This window comes from Entelurus aequoreus, linkage group LG03 (assembly GCF_033978785.1).
Source record: "Entelurus aequoreus isolate RoL-2023_Sb linkage group LG03, RoL_Eaeq_v1.1, whole genome shotgun sequence".
Taxonomy (NCBI): Eukaryota; Metazoa; Chordata; class Actinopteri; order Syngnathiformes; family Syngnathidae; genus Entelurus; species Entelurus aequoreus.
Window position 1 is genome coordinate 32,832,994 of NC_084733.1, and position 17,876 is coordinate 32,850,869.

General features: G+C 42.4%; 1 protein-coding gene across 4 annotated transcripts in view; it reads right to left on the reverse strand.

The window, feature by feature from the left end:
- Window positions 1–973: 973 nt before the first annotated feature.
- The window catches only part of grhl1 (grainyhead-like transcription factor 1), a 73,252-nt gene continuing 56,349 nt past the window's right edge, over window positions 974–17,876 (reverse strand). For all 4 annotated transcript variants that reach the window (XM_062041645.1, XM_062041648.1, XM_062041646.1 and 1 more), the window contains 5 exons: window positions 13,852–13,880; window positions 13,581–13,666; window positions 10,134–10,219; window positions 9,925–9,989; window positions 974–1,223 (listed from right to left, as the gene is read on the reverse strand). In XM_062041645.1, coding sequence (XP_061897629.1) covers window positions 1,109–1,223; window positions 9,925–9,989; window positions 10,134–10,219; window positions 13,581–13,666; window positions 13,852–13,880 — 381 coding nt within the window. In that variant the 3' untranslated portion in view covers window positions 974–1,108. The remainder of the gene's footprint in view (window positions 1,224–9,924; window positions 9,990–10,133; window positions 10,220–13,580; window positions 13,667–13,851; window positions 13,881–17,876) is intronic.

The window sequence follows — 17,876 nt, forward strand, 5'->3', positions numbered from 1 at the left end:
AAGGGCCAGCACAGGAGGGAAGGCGGGCTACAGCACCCCCCGCGACCCCAAAAGGGACAAGCGGTAGAAAATGGATGAATGGATGGGCCAGCACAGGAAGTTGCGTCCATGCTTCTGACAGACCGTCTTCTCCACGCGCTCCTGTGCTTCCTGGGCCCATGCCCAGACGTCAGCTCCTGCACATTCAGCAGTGTAGTCCCTCATTTTGTCACCGCTATTTATTTATCCCTCAAAGGTTTCAATGGGGGAAGACAGCAGACGTGATTTTATTAGGCACTTAGTGCATTCTTGTCACTTGACACATTAATAAATCCATACAAAAGACATATTAAAAGGAGTAAAGACATCTAATTATAATGTATAATGCAAAAAAAATCCCACAACCATTGTCTTAATAAATATATACACAATAAGTAGTGCGATACAAAGAGGACATACAACCTTTTAAGCATGTTTTGCAAAGGCTACTATATACAAAATATTTCATTCATTAATTCAACATATTTCATGGTTTATGGCAACTTTTTTTCATGACCTAAAATCTATATTGCCAACTCCAGATCACTTTTTTCATCTACAGGGAAGATACAAGTTAGCCTATTTAATACTAAAGAGGCCAATATTGAACTTGCTTTCACATTTGAGTCCATCTCACTTACAAGCAACAAATTCAAACTATTTACATATCGCTACTCTAATTGGTCATTTTACACGCTAAATACTGCCATGTTGTTTTAACATTCAGGGGCTTCCTCGTCCCCGTTTTGCTCATATTGTGAGCTCTACTAGCTCTTCAACATAACAGTGCTATGATTAAAAGAGGTGTTTCTACTCATAACTGCTGCTGCAAACAATGAGGTATAGCAGCAGAAGCACACAGGAGCTTTGCACATAAAACCCATTAATTAAAGTATCATCAGGAGGAAAACAACACATACTTATCAACAATGTGGCACCTTAAGAGCTATATGGCTTCTTTTTTTTTTTTTTTTTTTTTTTAAATACAATTTTTTTATGTAATATCACAACATCATACAAGAGTCCGTCATCACTGGATAGTGTAAACCATTTATCCTCCACATTCTCCTTGTCGTTTCATGTCGTCCAATCAGATTTCACTGAGGGTGAGCTTGTACATGCCACCCAGCTCCTCCATGGAGATTTGGAAAGTGTCTTCATTGGAGTAGTGCTTGATGATGTTGTCATCCATGTGCACCAGGATCCTGTCAGACAGACAGACAGTCATCATCACATGATGAGCCAAACATGACATCATGTACACTACGCATAGTACAGTATGTCTGAGGCCAGAAAAGTAGGGACCGTGAGCCCCATACGGCCATTAAAGGCCTACTGAAACCCACTACTACCGACCACGCAGTCTGATAGTTTATATATCAATGATGAAATCTTAACATTGCAACACATGCCAATACGGCCGGGTTAGATTACTAAAGTGCAATTTTAAATTTCCCGCGAAATATCCTGCTGAAAACGTCTCGGTATGATGACGTTTGCGCGTGACGTCACGGATTGTAGTGGACATTTTGGGACACCATTGTGGCCAACTATTAAGTCGTCTGTTTTCATCGCAAAATTCCACTGTATTCTGGACATCTGTGTTGGTGAATCTTTTGCAATTTGTTTAATGAACAATGGCGATAGCAAAGAAGAAAGCTGTAGGTGGGAAGCGGTGTATTAGCGGCCGGCTGCAGCAACACAGACACGTAGCGGCTACGTCGTAGCCGGTGTTTCATTGTTTACATTCCCGAACGATGACAGTCAAGCTTTACCATTGGCCTGTGGAGAACTGGGACAACATAGACTCTTACCATGAGGACTTTGAGTTGGATACGCATGCTTGTGGAGATGGGACAACAGAGACACTTACCAGGAGAACTTTGAGTTGGATACGCGCTACCATGAGTACGCAGCTGCGGCGTCCAAACATTTGATCGCTTGCCCATACGTGCGTGCCGCTATGTGCATGTCACGTACGTAACGTTGGGGAAATATATGTGCTGTATGAACTTTGGGGAGGTGAACGGTACTTTGGACTGTGGGATTGAGTGTGTTGTGCGGGTGTTTGATTTGTATTGGCGGGTTATATGGACGGGAGGGGGGAGGTGTTTGTTATGTGGGATTAATTTGTGGCGTATTAAATATAAGCCTGGTTGTGTTGTGGCTAATAGAGTATATATATACACTACCGTTCAAAACTTTGGGGTCACATTAAAATGTCCTTATTTTTCAATGAAGATAACTTTAAACTAGTCTTAACTTTAAAGAAATACACTCTATACATTGCTAATGTGGTAAATGACTATTCTAGCTGCAAATGTCTGGTTTTTGGTGCAATATCTACATAGGTGTATAGAGGCCCATTTCCAGCAACTATCACTCCAGTGTTCTAATGGTACAATGTGTTTGCTCATTGGCTCAGAAGGCTAATTGATGATTAGAAAACCCTTGTGCAATCATGTTCACACATCTGAAAACAGTTTAGCTCGTTACAGAAGCTACAAAACTGACCTTCCTTTGAGCAGATTGAGTTTCTGGAGCATCACATTTGTGGGGTCAATTAAACGCTCAAAATGGCCAGAAAAAGAGAACTTTCATCTGAAACGCGACAGTCTATTCTTGTTCTTAGAAATGAAGGCTATTCCACAAAATTGTTTGGGTGACCCCAAACTTTTGAACGGTAGTGTATGTCTTGTGTTTATTTACTGTTTTAGTCATTCCCAGCTGAATATCAGGTCCCACCCGCCTCTCACAGCATCTTCCCTATCCGAATCGCTTCCACTGCCCTCTAATCCTTCACTCTCACTTTCCTCATCCACGAATCTTTCATCCTCGCTCAAATTAATGGGGTAATCGTCGCTTTCTCGGTCCGAATCGCTCTCGCTGCTGGTGGCCATCATTGTAAACAATGTGCAGATGTGAGGAGCTCCACAACCTGTGACGTCACGCTACTTCCGGTACAGGCAAGGCTTTATCAGCGACCAAAAGTTGCAAACTTTATCGTCGATGTTCTCTACTAAATCCTTTCAGCAAAAATATGGCAATATCACGAAATGATCAAGTATGACAGAATGGATCTGCTATTCCCGTTTAAATAAGAAAATCTCATTTCAGTAGGCCTTTAATGCTTTTTTAAACTGTTATTTCTGCATGGTGGAAGTGGAACAAGAATAATATAAGGATAATCCTTGATAATGTTTAAAATATTTCTTAATATAGAAACATACATAACGTCACTTAAATCTATAAAAGAAGGTATTTTAGCCCAGTTTTTCTTAGACAAAATAAAATAGTAAGTTTCACTCTCCTGTATATAATTACAGTGTATATGTCCTCGAAAAACAATTCTTAATCTTTGTGTACAATATTTATTGTTTTATCAAAAATATTATAATTTGCTATAAAAAATTGCATTTCTTTCTAAAAATGTGTATTTTTATAGCAATATTGTTTAACAGTCGATAAATATTGCTTAATATAGCCTCATTTCTTAATATAGAAAGTATCATTTCTTGACAAAACGCAGTCGCCCAACACTCATCATGTCACGTTATTGTTTTTTTTATAGTGTTTGTTAGTAGTCTGTTTTTCGTACGATTCAGTCTTCATCTGACCGTTTTTGGAACAATTTTTCCCATGAGAAATAATGCAAACCCAATTAATCTGTTGCAGGTACCCCAAGACATTAATGCAAAACACTCTTTATAGAGAATAAATATACTTTTACGTGCAGAAATTGAAGACTCTTGTTCGCATACTTTGCTAGGAGTTCTTCCTTGAATACAATAGCTTTTCTCGCCTTCTTTGTCAAAGTGCTGGTACTCACAACTTTCTTTGGCCTTATTGTGGATTATTTTGGAGTCTTTGAAATGTGTGGGATTCTTTGTTTGGGCCCTCGAGTCCACTGAATGATGTATGGGGCAAACAGTGTGTCATGTCTGTGTTGATCTTGTTTTTGTTTTGCTTGGTTTTTGGACACTTTTTAGTTCCTGATTTCACTTCCTGGTTTTGTTTTGTTTCCATGGTTACTCATTAGTTTCACCTGTTCCACGTTTGGACTCACACACACCTGTCTCACGTTTTCACATTGTCATGTCACGCACCTGTTCACAGTTAGTCACGCACCTGTTTTCACTTATCATGTCACTATATAGGCTTTTCTGTTTCTGTTGTTCGTCCTGGCGACATCACACATTCATGCCATGTCCACAGTTCCTTGTCACGTTAGTTCTTGTTTCATCTCATGCCAAGTAAGTTTTGTTTATTGTTCATAGTTTTGTGCCCACGTGCATGTCTTTTGTTTCATAGTCTAGTTTTCTACTTCCGCCTTTGTGCGCGCTTTTTGTTTTGTCATAGCCAAGTTTGTTACCTCCTCTGTGAGCGCCTTTTGTTTGTACCTTTTGTTTGAGTTAAAAGATTAAACATGTCCTCACCTTCACGCCACGTATGGTCCAATTCATTTGCACCACGGGAGAGCAAACCTCGTCATGGACCAAGTCGTGACAGATGTCGCCAGCATAAGAGCTCTCCCGCAAGATTGGACAAAGGAACGTGGGAGGTCCTGCGCGCCATGGAAGCCGAGACACTCCGCCATTCCCCCATGGAGCGCAGGGATCTCATGTGGGGTCCGACCGGCAAACTGGTGCCGATCAGCTCCCTTTGGCCCGGGGACGTTGGCACGTCATCCCTGTCCCGGAAGCGGCGCTCCAGACCGAGGACGTCAGGGAAGGTGAGCGGACAGCACGCTGCGCTCCTGCGGGCTCCTCCCCCTCCGGGCGGAAATGGAAGTCAGCCAGCCTGGCAGCTCAAGGAGCACTCCACAGACCTGGAGATTTTTTTCCCAAATTCTTTACCGGTTCAATCCAAGCCACCCAAATTCCATGCCCCGCCCCCCAGGACTCATGCCACGCCCAAGTCACAAATTTTTTTTTCACCCACAAAAGCCCAGGTGGGGGGGAAAGAAAGACTTTTTGGACAGTTTGGAGGGGAGGATTCTGCCCCCCTCCTGACCACCCTCCACCCACCCAAAGAAACGATTCCAGACTGCAGGGCGCGCGTCTGGTATCCGCTCCTTGAGGGGGGGGCTAGGGCTGGGAATTGTTCAGGTGGGGTGGCTCAGCATCATCACGCCAAGCCACAGCCTCCAGCACGACCACCACCACCTGTCTTTCGACCTGCCAAGCCACAGCCACCAGCACGACCCCCACCACCAGTCTTTCGTCACGCCAAGCCACAGCCTCCAGCACGACCCCCACCACCAGTTTTTCGACCATGCCAAGATCCACCTGCTCCACGCCCAGCTCCACGCCAAGCGCCACCAGTACCTGCTCCACGCCAAGCGCCACCAGTACCTGCTCCACGCCAAGCGCCACCAGTACCTGCTCCACGCCAAGCGCCGCCAGTACCTGCTCCACGCCAAGCGCCGCCAGTACCTGCTCCACGCCAAGCGCCACCAGTACCTGCTCCACGCCAAGCGCCGCCAGTACCTGCTCCACGCCAAGCGCCGCCAGTCGCAGCTTCACGACGCCAAGCGCCGCCAGTCGCAGCTTCACGACGCCAAGCGCCGCCAGTCGCAGCTTCACGACGCCAAGCGCCGCCAGTCGCAGCTTCACGACGCCAAGCGCCGCCAGTCGCAGCTTCACGACGCCAAGCGCCGCCAGTCGCAGCTTCACGACGCCAAGCGCCGCCAGTCGCAGCTTCACGACGCCAAGCGCCGCCAGTCGCAGCTTCACGACGCCAAGCGCCGCCAGTCGCAGCTTCACGACGCCAAGCGCCGCCAGTCGCAGCTTCACGACGCCAAGCGCCGCCAGTCGCAGCTTCACGACGCCAAGTGCCACCAGTCGCAGCTTCACGACGCCAAGTGCCGCCAGTCGCAGCTTCACCACGCCCAGTGCCGCCAGTCGCAGCTGCCCCACGCCCAGTGCCGCCAGTCGCAGCTGCCCCACGCCGCCAAGTGCCGCCCGTGGCTGCCCCACGCCGCCAAGTGCCGCCCGTGGCTGCCCCACGCCAAGACCATAGCCAAGACCAAGACCCGCCAAGTGACCAAGACCAAGAACCGCCAAGTGACCAAGACCAAGACCCGCCAAGTGACCAAGACCAAGACCAAGTCCAAGCACCGCCACACCAAGACCAACCACGCCAAGACCAACCACGCCAAGACCAACCACGCCAAGTCCAAGACCAAGACCAACCACGCCAAGTCCAAGACCAAGACCAACCATGCCGAGACCAAGACCATGACCCACGCTGCCAAGACCAAGACCGCCAAGGCCAAGACCACCCATGCCAAGACAAAGACCCGCCACGCCAAGCTTCGCCGCCTGACGCGCCACGCCAAGCTTCGCCGCCTGCCATGATGACGACACGCCTGCCTCCTCGTCTGCCACGAAGGTGGCCACTGCCTGGTCGTCCACCACGCCAAGTGCGCCCACCTCCTCATCGGCCATGGATATGGCCATTCCCGGGTCGCCCACCTCGTCAGGTACAGCGGCGGTCTACGCGTCGCCGCCACCTGATCCTGCCTCGGTGGATTCGGGGCCACTTGGCCTGGCGACCCACCGCCATGTCCCCCTCCCGCCCTCCCATGACTCTTGATCCTGTTTTGTGTTTTGTTTTTTGGACATCTGGGATCTGTCCGTAAGGGGGGGGCTCTGTCATGTCTGTGTTGATCTTGTTTTTGTTTTGCTTGGTTTTTGGACACTTTTTAGTTCCTGGTTTCACTTCCTGGTTTTGTTTCCATGGTTACTCATTAGTTTCACCTGTTCCACGTTTGGACTCACACCCACCTGTCTCACGTTTTCACATTGTCATGTCACGCACCTGTTCACAGTTAGTCACGCACCTGTTTTCACTTATCATGTCACTATATAGGCTTTTCTGTTTCTGTTGTTCGTCCTGGCGACATCACACAATCATGCCATGTCCACAGTTCCTTGTCACGTTAGTTCTTGTTTCATCTCATGCCAAGTAAGTTTTGTTTATTGTTCATAGTTTTGTGCCCACGTGCATGTCTTTTGTTTCATAGTCTAGTTTTCTACTTCCGCCTTTGTGCGCGCTTTTTGTTTTGTCATAGCCAAGTTTGTTACCTCCTCTGTGAGCGCCTTTTGTTTGTACCTTTTGTTTGAGTTAAAAGATTAAACATGTCCTCACCTTCACGCCACGTATGGTCCAATTCATTTGCACCACGGGAGAGCAAACCTCGTCATGGACCAAGTCGTGACACAGTGTAGTTTGTTGAGCGCAACTCTTTTTCTTTTTTACGAAAACCGTAACAAACATTTGGCCAAAATTCTCATCGAACGAAATCCTACGTAAATTAAGTCAGCCTTTTACTTGCAACCACTCCAGAATCTATCAATGCGTACAAAATGACAAGATAGTCACCTCTGTCGGCATAACTGTGACTTGGGGTGCAACCTGATTGATTTTAAAAATGTCCTGAGCCAATATTGAGATCGATTTGATATCAGCAAAAAACAAAGTACAGTATACTATTGTACTGGCTTGTATCTAAAATATCCGATATAAGCGCTCCGATACAAGCAGTCCTGCAGCATTTTTACTTATAAATCTAAATGTCCTCCAATAAGCACACAAAGTTGATCTTTTCTTGTATTTTAGTGAGGAAATTTACAAAAACGTAAACATAGTAGGCCACAGGCTAGTACAGACCTGGGCATTCTGCGGCCCGCGGGCCACATCCGGCCCTTTGTGCGACCCTGTCCGGCCCGCGTGAGGCCAATCATAAATTACAAAATACATTTTAAAAAGTATCTATGTCAAGTGTGCAATACAGTGGTGCTGCTTTTGTTTTGAAAAGCGTTATTTGTATTACTTTCGTGTGGACGTATGCGCGTGCGTGATTGTGAGTGAATGTGAACAGCTGCAATCACAAATTACAAAATAAAGTTGAAAAAACATCTATGTCGTGCGCGCAATACAACTGTGCTGCTTTTATTTTGAAAAGTGTTATTTATGTGCGTATGTCCGTGTGTAACCTGTGAGTGAAGGTGCACAGCGACAAGTGATGCACGGTTTACACCCGAGACGCTAAAAAGAGAAAAGTTGATGACGAATGGCGTGTTTTCAACAAGACATGGACTGCCAAGCAACGTTCCCTCTAAGGTGCGCGCCTGCGCAATTGCGCACTGCTCAAGCGTCCTCTGCGCACAGCAAATATATGCCGCGCACCAAATCAAACTCATCTGAATTCTAAACAAAATAAACACATTTATTCTGTGTAATTTTGCAATGCAACTTTGAGTGACAGTGACAACAAGCGGCCCTAACGGTGTTCGTCAACACCGTTCAATTATTGTAACGTCTATCGAGATGCTTAGAGGCCAGGAATTATATCGATCACTTTATTGAGCAAAACTGTTTATATTCGGCCATAACCACACCAAAAACATGAGTAAAACACTTCTATCTCGAAAAACTAGTTATTTTCTGCCATACAAACCAGGCCAAAACCAACTTGTCATCTGTCACCAACACACATACCACTAAACCACTGGTGCGTTTATGGCCACACAAAAAGTCGGACAACTCAAACACCACACAAAGTTACACTATGACTCCTCAGTCATACGTGTGCTTATTTTACTGTCATTTATTATTAATGTTAATTAATTTATATTAATCATGGAATGCTGTTACTAGAGAAAGTTACAGGAATGCACACTTAGGATGCTATGCTTACATTTCATTGTGCAACATGAGGATGTTTAATGGGAACTAAATGTGATCTCTGAAAGGGGTACAAATGATTTCCAAAGCAGTGCTTTTGGTATAAAGTTAAGTTAGGTTAAATGAAAGTATTATTATTATTATTAATTGTTATTATTATTATTATTATTATTATTATTTATCTTACGGTATATATCAAAAATAATATTGAGCAAAATTTAATTGAAATATTGTCGATGTGGCGCTCCAGTAGTGCTCGGGTTGCTCATGCGGTCCCCGGTAAAAATTAATTGCCCACCCCTGGGCTAGTAGGAAATAGCAGCTAAACAACAGCTAAGCGCGCAATAGCACACAAGCTACAGATACGTAATATGTGTTCCCAACTGAACAATATTGCAGTCTAAAACACAACATTAGTCAATATAAAGAAGTATCAAAGAATGATAGTATTACTATAGTAAGTATGCAGCAACAACATGTCTGCATCATTCGACTTACTGTGTCATTAACTTAACTTAATGAATAATTGTGGCCTTTCGGTGTGGCCAAAAAAACAATTATCACTCCTCTTCAACTTGTAAACAGTCCTTTCCAGATAATTAATAAAAAATAGGTCAGTGTTTTTCATACTGAGGAATTTCCCTTGAACAAGCCTTTTCTTAAATTACACACTACAAAACAAAAAAGTATGTATGATTCATGCTGATATCGCATCGGATTAATATCGGTATCGGTCAGTACTCAGGGCTTCAATATAGTTATGGTTAGGAAAGTGAAAAAGTTGAAAATCGGGACACCACTAATTAATTAAATGATTAACAGGGAAATGTTTGGTTAGTTTTTCAATGGTTCCTTTTAAAAAACCAAAAGTGGCCCTCCAGCACTTGAGTTTCTGTTCACTGAAGGAAAATAAGTCAAACTCATTGAGAGGGATATTATAAAATATGTTCATAATTATAATATTTTTTTAAACCTAGCCTCAACTAGTTTGCCATCTAAAGAAAAGGTAGTTAAGCAAGAGTTTACGACATTCATAAAGAGCCTATCACGTCTATTAAAAAACAATTAAGAAAGCTAATGTTAAGTGGTGAGAAGCGATAGTTACAGTCGTCATGTTTATGAACATGCATGCCTGATTACCTGATTACGTGACAGAAAAAATATGACAATCAAAAGTACCAGTAAGTCAGGTTTGCTGGTATGACTCATACGTACCCTTTCTTGCATTTCTTGTATACTTTTCCAATTTTGTCCAGTGGCAAGTCGTACTTCTCTGAAATCTGAACAAAAAAAACAAAAGGAAAAACGTATTTTTTCATCTTACTAGACCAGGTGGGCATCCTGATTTAGCTGCAATATAGCTGCACACAGGGAGGTCTCACTCTGACAAAAAAAATGAAATAGTTTTGCTTTTTCTCACTTACAGCGTCCACCAGGCCTTTCAGTGAGGGATTCTTCAGCATTAAAGCGTCAAAAACCTCCTCCGTCTCCTTACGTACGTACAGCAGCACTAAGAAGGACACACATGTACAGGCAGTCCATTACAACACACCCGTAAAAATGTCAAAAATTAAATCTGCCAAAAAAACATAGTCACATCTCATATTAAAGACCTCATTGAGAGCTTTCAAAATCCGTACGTATATTGTAAATTGTCATTATATGGTGACGTACTCAAACAGTGTGTTTTTGTGAGAAAATGTGCTAAATCTCATGGTAAAAAAATGATTTTTTTTTTTTTTTTTTAAAAAGAAAGAAAAGATGACCAAATGTCTCCAAACTCATATTTCACCCTCTGTGTGAGCCATTGGAGGTCAGAGTTCACTGGGTCAAAAAGTTTGTACAAAACAGTTGGAGTCATATGTCATATTACAGGTCTTGGTGAGGGCTTTCCTGATCTGTAATTGTTTGATGTAAAAAAAAGTTATTCCTATCATATGTATCCAATTGTTTCCAAATCTGGTGTATAGGTTAATGGGTGTTAAGTTTGTTTGTTATTGGTGGTGACTAACCCACACCTGTCACCCTCTCTTCTTTTCCCATACTTTCCTATATGTCGGCAGGTATGGACTGACTAGAACTATACGAACTATAAAGGGTCATTAAAGCAAACTTCCCAAAAGTGACTTAGAGCCACACTGTAAACATCACGCACGACTTCAAACACAAAGAAAGTAGACCGACAATAAATCTAAATACTTGTTCTTGTATTTTTTTCCAAGTTGAAACTAGGGATATTTTAGGCATCTAAACGTTGCATTTTGTCCGTCTGCACAATTACCGCTAGTTTGCACTTGCATGAGTCATTGCTGTGCCGTTGGAGGGAAAAAATGGTTTGGTTTCACTCATGATCGCCTGGAGCCACAGTGTCGCTGTTTAAAATTTGTTTGTCGTCATTCGAACAAATGATTGACAGCTTTGTTAGACAACAACATAACCACCTCTGGCAGGCGGACAGGTTGAACCGCTGTCAAGGCTTGTCAAACACAGAAGGTTCATGTTAAGGTTTAAAAATAACTCTCAACTCCTTTTAATTGATTATTTGGTTAAAAAGTTAAAGTATCTGTAAACCATTGACTTTACTGTGGAAGCATGTAGGGGTATAATAAGAACATTAGAGAGGATAGAAAGCTAAATAGCATTGATGTTGTTATGGAACTTTGATTAGGATCAGTGATGTAAGCACAAGTGCTCTTGTTTAAATGGACTTTTTGATTGCAGTGCTGCCAATTGAATATTTATCATTGCCCCTAATAAGCGCCCCTTACGAGGACAAACACAATCCGGATGCTGATTGACCTCCGAATTGTTTGAATTTTCAAACAATTTCCCCCGTAGGATGGACGTTGAATTACTCTGATTCAGAGTCAAACCCTTACTGTGATAAAGCTGTGATATTTGCATGTTAACGTTCAAACAGGTCAAGTGTAAAAAGAAGTTAACCACACCAAAGGGAGGACCTGTATGATGACACTGGAGTCATGGTTTGAACTTCAGAGGTGCGATTTTTGTGGGGAAATTGCAATTTTGGAGGTTCGACTGTAAAAATGTGATTTAAAAAAAAAAAAAATCATTTATATGACATTTTTGCCAGAATTTCAGATTTTTTCTAACATCTTTACACTCCTGCACTAGTTAGTTGAAGTTGAATCTGTATTTGGGTCGAATTTCTTCCCCTTGCTATTTGTCTGGCTTTTTCTTTGGCATTTGGCACCGATTCCGATATCAACCGATACCTATATATATATATACAGTCGTGGAATTAACACATTATTATGCCTAATTTTGTTGTGATGCCCCGCTGGATGCATTAAACAATGTAACAAGGTTTTCCAAAATAAATCAACTCAAGTTATGGAAAAAAATGCCAACATGGCACTGCCATATTTATTATTGAAGTCACAAAGTGCATTCTTTTTTTTAACATGCCTCAAAACAGCAGCTAGGAATTTGGGACATGCTCTCCCTGAGAGAGCCTGAGGAGGTTGAGGTGGGCGGGGTTGGGGAGGGGGGGTTGAGGTTTGGTAGGGGGTAGCGGGGGTATATATTGTAGCGTCCCGGAAGAGTTAGTGCTGCAAGGAGTTCTGGGTATTTGTTCTGTTGGGTTCATGTTGTGTTACGGTGTGGATGTTCTCCCGAAATGTGTTTGTCATCCTTGTTTGGTGTGTGTTCACAGTGTGGCGCATATTTGTAACAGTGTTAAAGTTGTTTAAACGGCGACCCTCAGTGTGACCTGTATGGCTGTTGACCAAGTATGAATTGCATTCACTTGTGTGTGTGAAAAGCCGTAGATCGTATGTGACTGGGTCCGGCACGCAAAGGAAGTGCCTTTAAGGATTATTGGCGCTCTGTACTTCTCCCTACGTCCGTGTACACAGCGGCGTTTTAAAAAGTCATACATTTTACTTTTTGAAACAGATACCGATAATTTTGATACCGATACCGATAATTTCCGATAATACATTTTAAAGCATTTATCGGCCGATAATATCGGCAGTCCGATATTATTGGACATCCCTAATCAAGGGTGATGGGTCAAATGCAGAAGATAATTTCACCATACTTAGTGTGTGTGTGTGACTATCAGTGGTACTTTAACTTTATATAAAAAAAACTTTGATTGATTGATTGATAGATTGATATATGATTGGTATATGATGAACCATGTGTCCTGTCAAGATGAACACGTGTGTAAAAATGTCTTGCAAGATATGTTAGGTTTTCGAGTTTGCTAAAGCCCTTAGGAAGGTTTTAGGTTGCGGAATAGTAATTATATTAGTAAAGAATAGGAAAAAGAAGAAGAATAAATTAAATATCTCAAGAGGGTCAGAGAACCAGATACATTTTGTACTAATTTGCAGTGATGTGTGAAACGATAATATAGTGACTTTGTTTAATCCAACAGATAGCGCCCTAGGGAAACACCGACCGTATCAGTGCAGTGTCAGCCACTCACTGAAGCATCATTCACCCATCACAACTAAGTTGCTTTGTACCTATAACACAAAGCTAAGTCGTAGATGTTTTGTTCAGATAGTTTAGCATACTTTTAATTGGTTTTAGTACCTTCAATGTACACAATGTATCAAAGTGGCCCTCGTAGCCTTCAATTCACTGGAAAGAGTTTGGGCACCCCTGAGTTAATTGAACTTTTTAAAGGATCTAGAGTAAAGGGCAGCCGTGTTTAGTTGGAAGCCACTGAGTGACAGCCTGGGACACGTGTGTGATTGTTTACACTGCTGAAATTGAGAAGAGGCTACTAGAACACGCTCACATACACACGCACTGGCTTTCACACGTTTTTCTTCCTGAAAGACCCCCCCTCCCTTCCTTCATCCCTCCCTCCTTACACGGCACACACATTTGCATACCTTTCTTAGGTTCCTCCGCTCGGGCCATCTTGCCGGGCGGCGACCCAAACTCGTCATCGCTGAAGGGTAACCTCTTCATGCCGGAGCTGCGGCGAACACACAAATACATAAATCATCGCTTAGGAGCCCTTAGCAGCCAGTCAACAGGCAATAAAGGACACACGAGAACAAACACAAAAGCCTTTTAAACATTTCCTAGAAGCAACATGTTCCCCCTTCGCGCCTTTTTTTTTTACTAGGAAGGTGACCAGATTAGTAAAAGCGACCTCACCTTTCTTCTCCATCTTCTGCCGCAAAAGGCTGCAAGACACAAAAAAGGGCAAAGAGAGTCAGACTCAGATTTTTGTGTTGCATCTTGCCTGTGCATGACACGTGTTGGATAAATAAATTAAGTTTGTTCAAAAATACAAACCCCGTTTCCATATGAGTTGGGAAATTGTGTTAGATGTCAATATAAACGGAATACAATGATTTGCAAATCATTTTCAATCCATATTCAGTTGAATATGCAACAAATACAACATATTTGATGTTCAAACTGATAAACATTTTTTTTTTTGCAAATAATCATTAACTTTAGAATTTGATGCCAGCAACACGTGACAAAGAAGTTGGGAAAGGTGGCAATAAATACTGATAAAGTTGAGGAATGTTCATCAAACACTTATTTGGAACATCCCACAGGTGAACAGGCAAATTGGGAACCGGTGGGTGCCATGATTGGGTATAAAAGTAGATTCCATGAAATGCTCAGTCATTCAAAAACAAGGATGGGGCGAGGGTCACCACTTTGTCAACAAATGCGTGAGCAAATTGTTGAACAGTTTAAGAAAAACCTTTCTCAACCAGCTATTGCAAGGAATTTAGGGATTTCACCATCTACGGTCCGTAATATCATCAAAAAGTCCAGAGAATCTGGAGAAATCACTGCACGTAAGCAGCTAAGCCTGTGACCTTCGATCCCTCAGTCTGTACTGCATCAACAAGCGACATCAGTGTGTAAAGGATATCACCACATGGGCTCAGGAACACTTCAGAAACCCACTGTCAGTAACTACAGTTGGTCGCTACATCTGTAAGTGCAAGTTAAAACTCTCCTATGCAAGACGAAAACCGTTTATCAACAACACCCAGAAACACTGTCAGCTTCGCTGGGCCTGAGCTCGTCTAAGATGGACTGATACAAAGTGGAAAAGTGTTCTGTGGTCTGACGAGTCCACATTTCAAATTGTTTTTGGAAACTGTGGACGTCGTGTCCTCCGGACCAAAGAGGAAAAGAACCATCCGGATTGTTATAGGCGCAAAGATGAAAAGCCATCATCTGTGATGGTATGGGGGTGTATTAGTGCCCAAGACATGGGTAACTTACACATCTGTGAAGGCGCCATTAATGCTGAAAGGTACATACAGGTTTTGGAGCAACATATGTTGCCATCCTAGCAACGTTACCATGGACGCCCCTGCTTATTTCAGCAAGATAATGCCAAGCCACGTGTTACATCAACGTGGCTTCATACTAAAAGAGTGCGGGTACTAGACTGGCCTGCCTGTAGTCCAGACCAGTCTCCCATTGAAAATGTGTGGCGCATTATGAAGCCTAAAATACCACAACGGAGACCCCCGGACTGTTGAACAACTTAAGCTGTACATCAAGCAAGAATGGTAAAGAATTCCACCTGAGAAGTTTAAAAAATGTGTCTCCTCAGTTCCCAAACGTTTACTGAGTGTTGTTAAAAGGAAAGGCCATGTAACACAGTGGTGAACATGCCCTTTCCCAACTACTCTGGCACGTGTTGCAGCCATGAAATTCTAAGTTAATGATTATTAGCAAAAAAAAAATGAAGTTTATGAGTTTGAGCATCAAATATCTTGTCTTTGTAGTGCATTCAATTGAATATGGGTTGAAAAGGATTTGCAAATCATTGTATTCCGTTTATATTTACATCTAACACAATTTCCCAACTCATATGGAAACAGGGTTTGTAATATCAAAAAGGACTGATGCATGCTGGGAAAGTGAGTGTAGTCGCTGTGATTCGGAGAAAGCAAAAACAGTCAGTTCAGAGGCGACAGACAAGTTCACAGGGTTGACCCACTTTAGTGACCTGATCCTTGTCCAAACCACGGAGCTGCTAAACTTGGAGGGGGGCCAAACTAATAGATTTATTCATGAACGGAAGAATAAATGTTGCCTTTTTTTTTCCTTTATTGATTGCAGATGCTGCTGTTAATAAAGTTCTATTTTAGGCACACGGAACACAGGGAACTGCAGAGTTTATCAGAAAGTGATAGCCACGAGGCCACACACAGTTGGAAGCAGGTTCAATTTCAGCAGCAACACCAAAAATAACCTCCCGATGTTGCAAAGTAGACGTTACGTTCAGGGAGGGGGAAGAGGTAAAACGACAGAAACCCCAATTTTGGCATCAACACAACCAATGGAGGAGGATGTGGCCTCCCTCGTGTCTGTAGAAGAGGCAGTGTTTCCCACAGATTGATCATCTATTTGTGGTGATGGGGGGCGTGGCCAATAAGTCACTGTATAGTTTGTATAATTGGCTTCGACGCATGTATTTAAAAAAATTAATAAAAAAAAGATTTACAAAAAGGTATACATATATCTAAAGACAAATCTGTGTTATTAGTATCAACATATCTTTGTCTTGTTACGTTACATCGTTTTGATGTATTGTGCAATTGTCACTGCTTATTTTATTACTACAATGCAACACAGGGCGCACTTCGTACACCCGTGGTTTATTTACATGTGTTATTCTGCCCTGGAATTTGGTTAGCCAGAAAACGGTCTTTTAAATTAGAGATGCAAAACTTCCAACTTGAGATTGGTAATTGAAAGTCTCCACAATGAAGTTACAGTAAAACTAAGCACACAAAGGAATGTACAATAATATACTCATAAAGTGCACATACATGTCGGAATCATGGTAAATTATCAATACAGTTTGGTATAAACTGAAAAGCAATCCAACCATATAGGATCAAGGTTGCCGTGTGTGTGTGTGTGTGTTCTTGTATTTATAAACCATGGTCCCAATACAGAGTACCATTGCATCTAATAGAGAATGTCTCATTTGCAACCCTGGTGGTGAAATCTATCTAATTTAGGGTGGTCCCAAAAAGGAGGGATTTTTTTCAAATTGACTGTTGCAAGTCTTGTGTATTCTTTGTAACTTGTTTGTGTGTGCTATGGCAAAAAATGTTCCTGGTCTCAGTCTGGACACCCTCCCCGGGAGTCCAGCCTTAGACTGAATATGTTTTTACTTATTCCTCGCCCCCACCAATGTTGACCTGTTTTCCACCTTTTTAAGGGGCGCAGGAAGTTGGCTGACCCGTCAGCGGTCCTGTTCTGTCTCCCTGTAATGTTTGTCTGCTTTTGAGTGAGACTGGGCTGAAAACTGTGTGTCGGTTTTAAAAGTGCTCCCTCTCTGGTCAACATATGAAATAACAAGTATGTGTAAACATTTTAAGTGCTCCCCCTCTGGCCAACATATGTAATAACAAGTGTGTGTAAGAAATTGAAATGCATCCCCTTTGGCCAAAATTAATAAAAAAAATTAAAAATGTATATAGAGACATACTGTAATAACTTGAAGTAAATAATGAAGATTGAAAACGAATAACAAACAAAAATACATTTCAAAAATTAACTAAAAGCTTACCTTTTTTATATTTACATAGTATTAATATATTATTAATGTTGTAAATACAAATATTTATATATCTATAAGGGGTGGTCCTAAAGAGGTAGGCATTTTTCAGAGGTCTCAAGAAGGTAACAAATACATGAATGTGTGTGTGTGTGTGTGTGTGTGTGTGTGTGTGTGTGTGTGTGTGTGTGTGTGTGTGTGTGTGTGTGTGTGTGTGTGTGTGTGTGTGTTGCCTACGGACGCCTGTTGTTCAAATTTCAAACTAATTTTAAAACAAATAGTCAATGTTTTGTGGAACATGATTAATACATATAGTTTTACCTTTCTGTATTACAAACTATTTAAAGAATGAGACGTTTTATTTTTTACATGTGGTAGCCTTACACTTAAATTAATGTATTAGAAACACAGACAGGTGTGTTGACTGTATCTGCAGGAAACCTTTAATTATGCACACACATGCACACAAGTCCATGTGACATGACGTGGTCAACCTGGTCATAGTCTACACTGAACACATCTCCTGCAGGTTGCCAGCTACTGCACATCAACACTGATTAAAAGCCAAGTCAGGCGTACGTGTCGCGCGCACGTGTAACGACATTAGATGACATCTTTCGCCTCGACC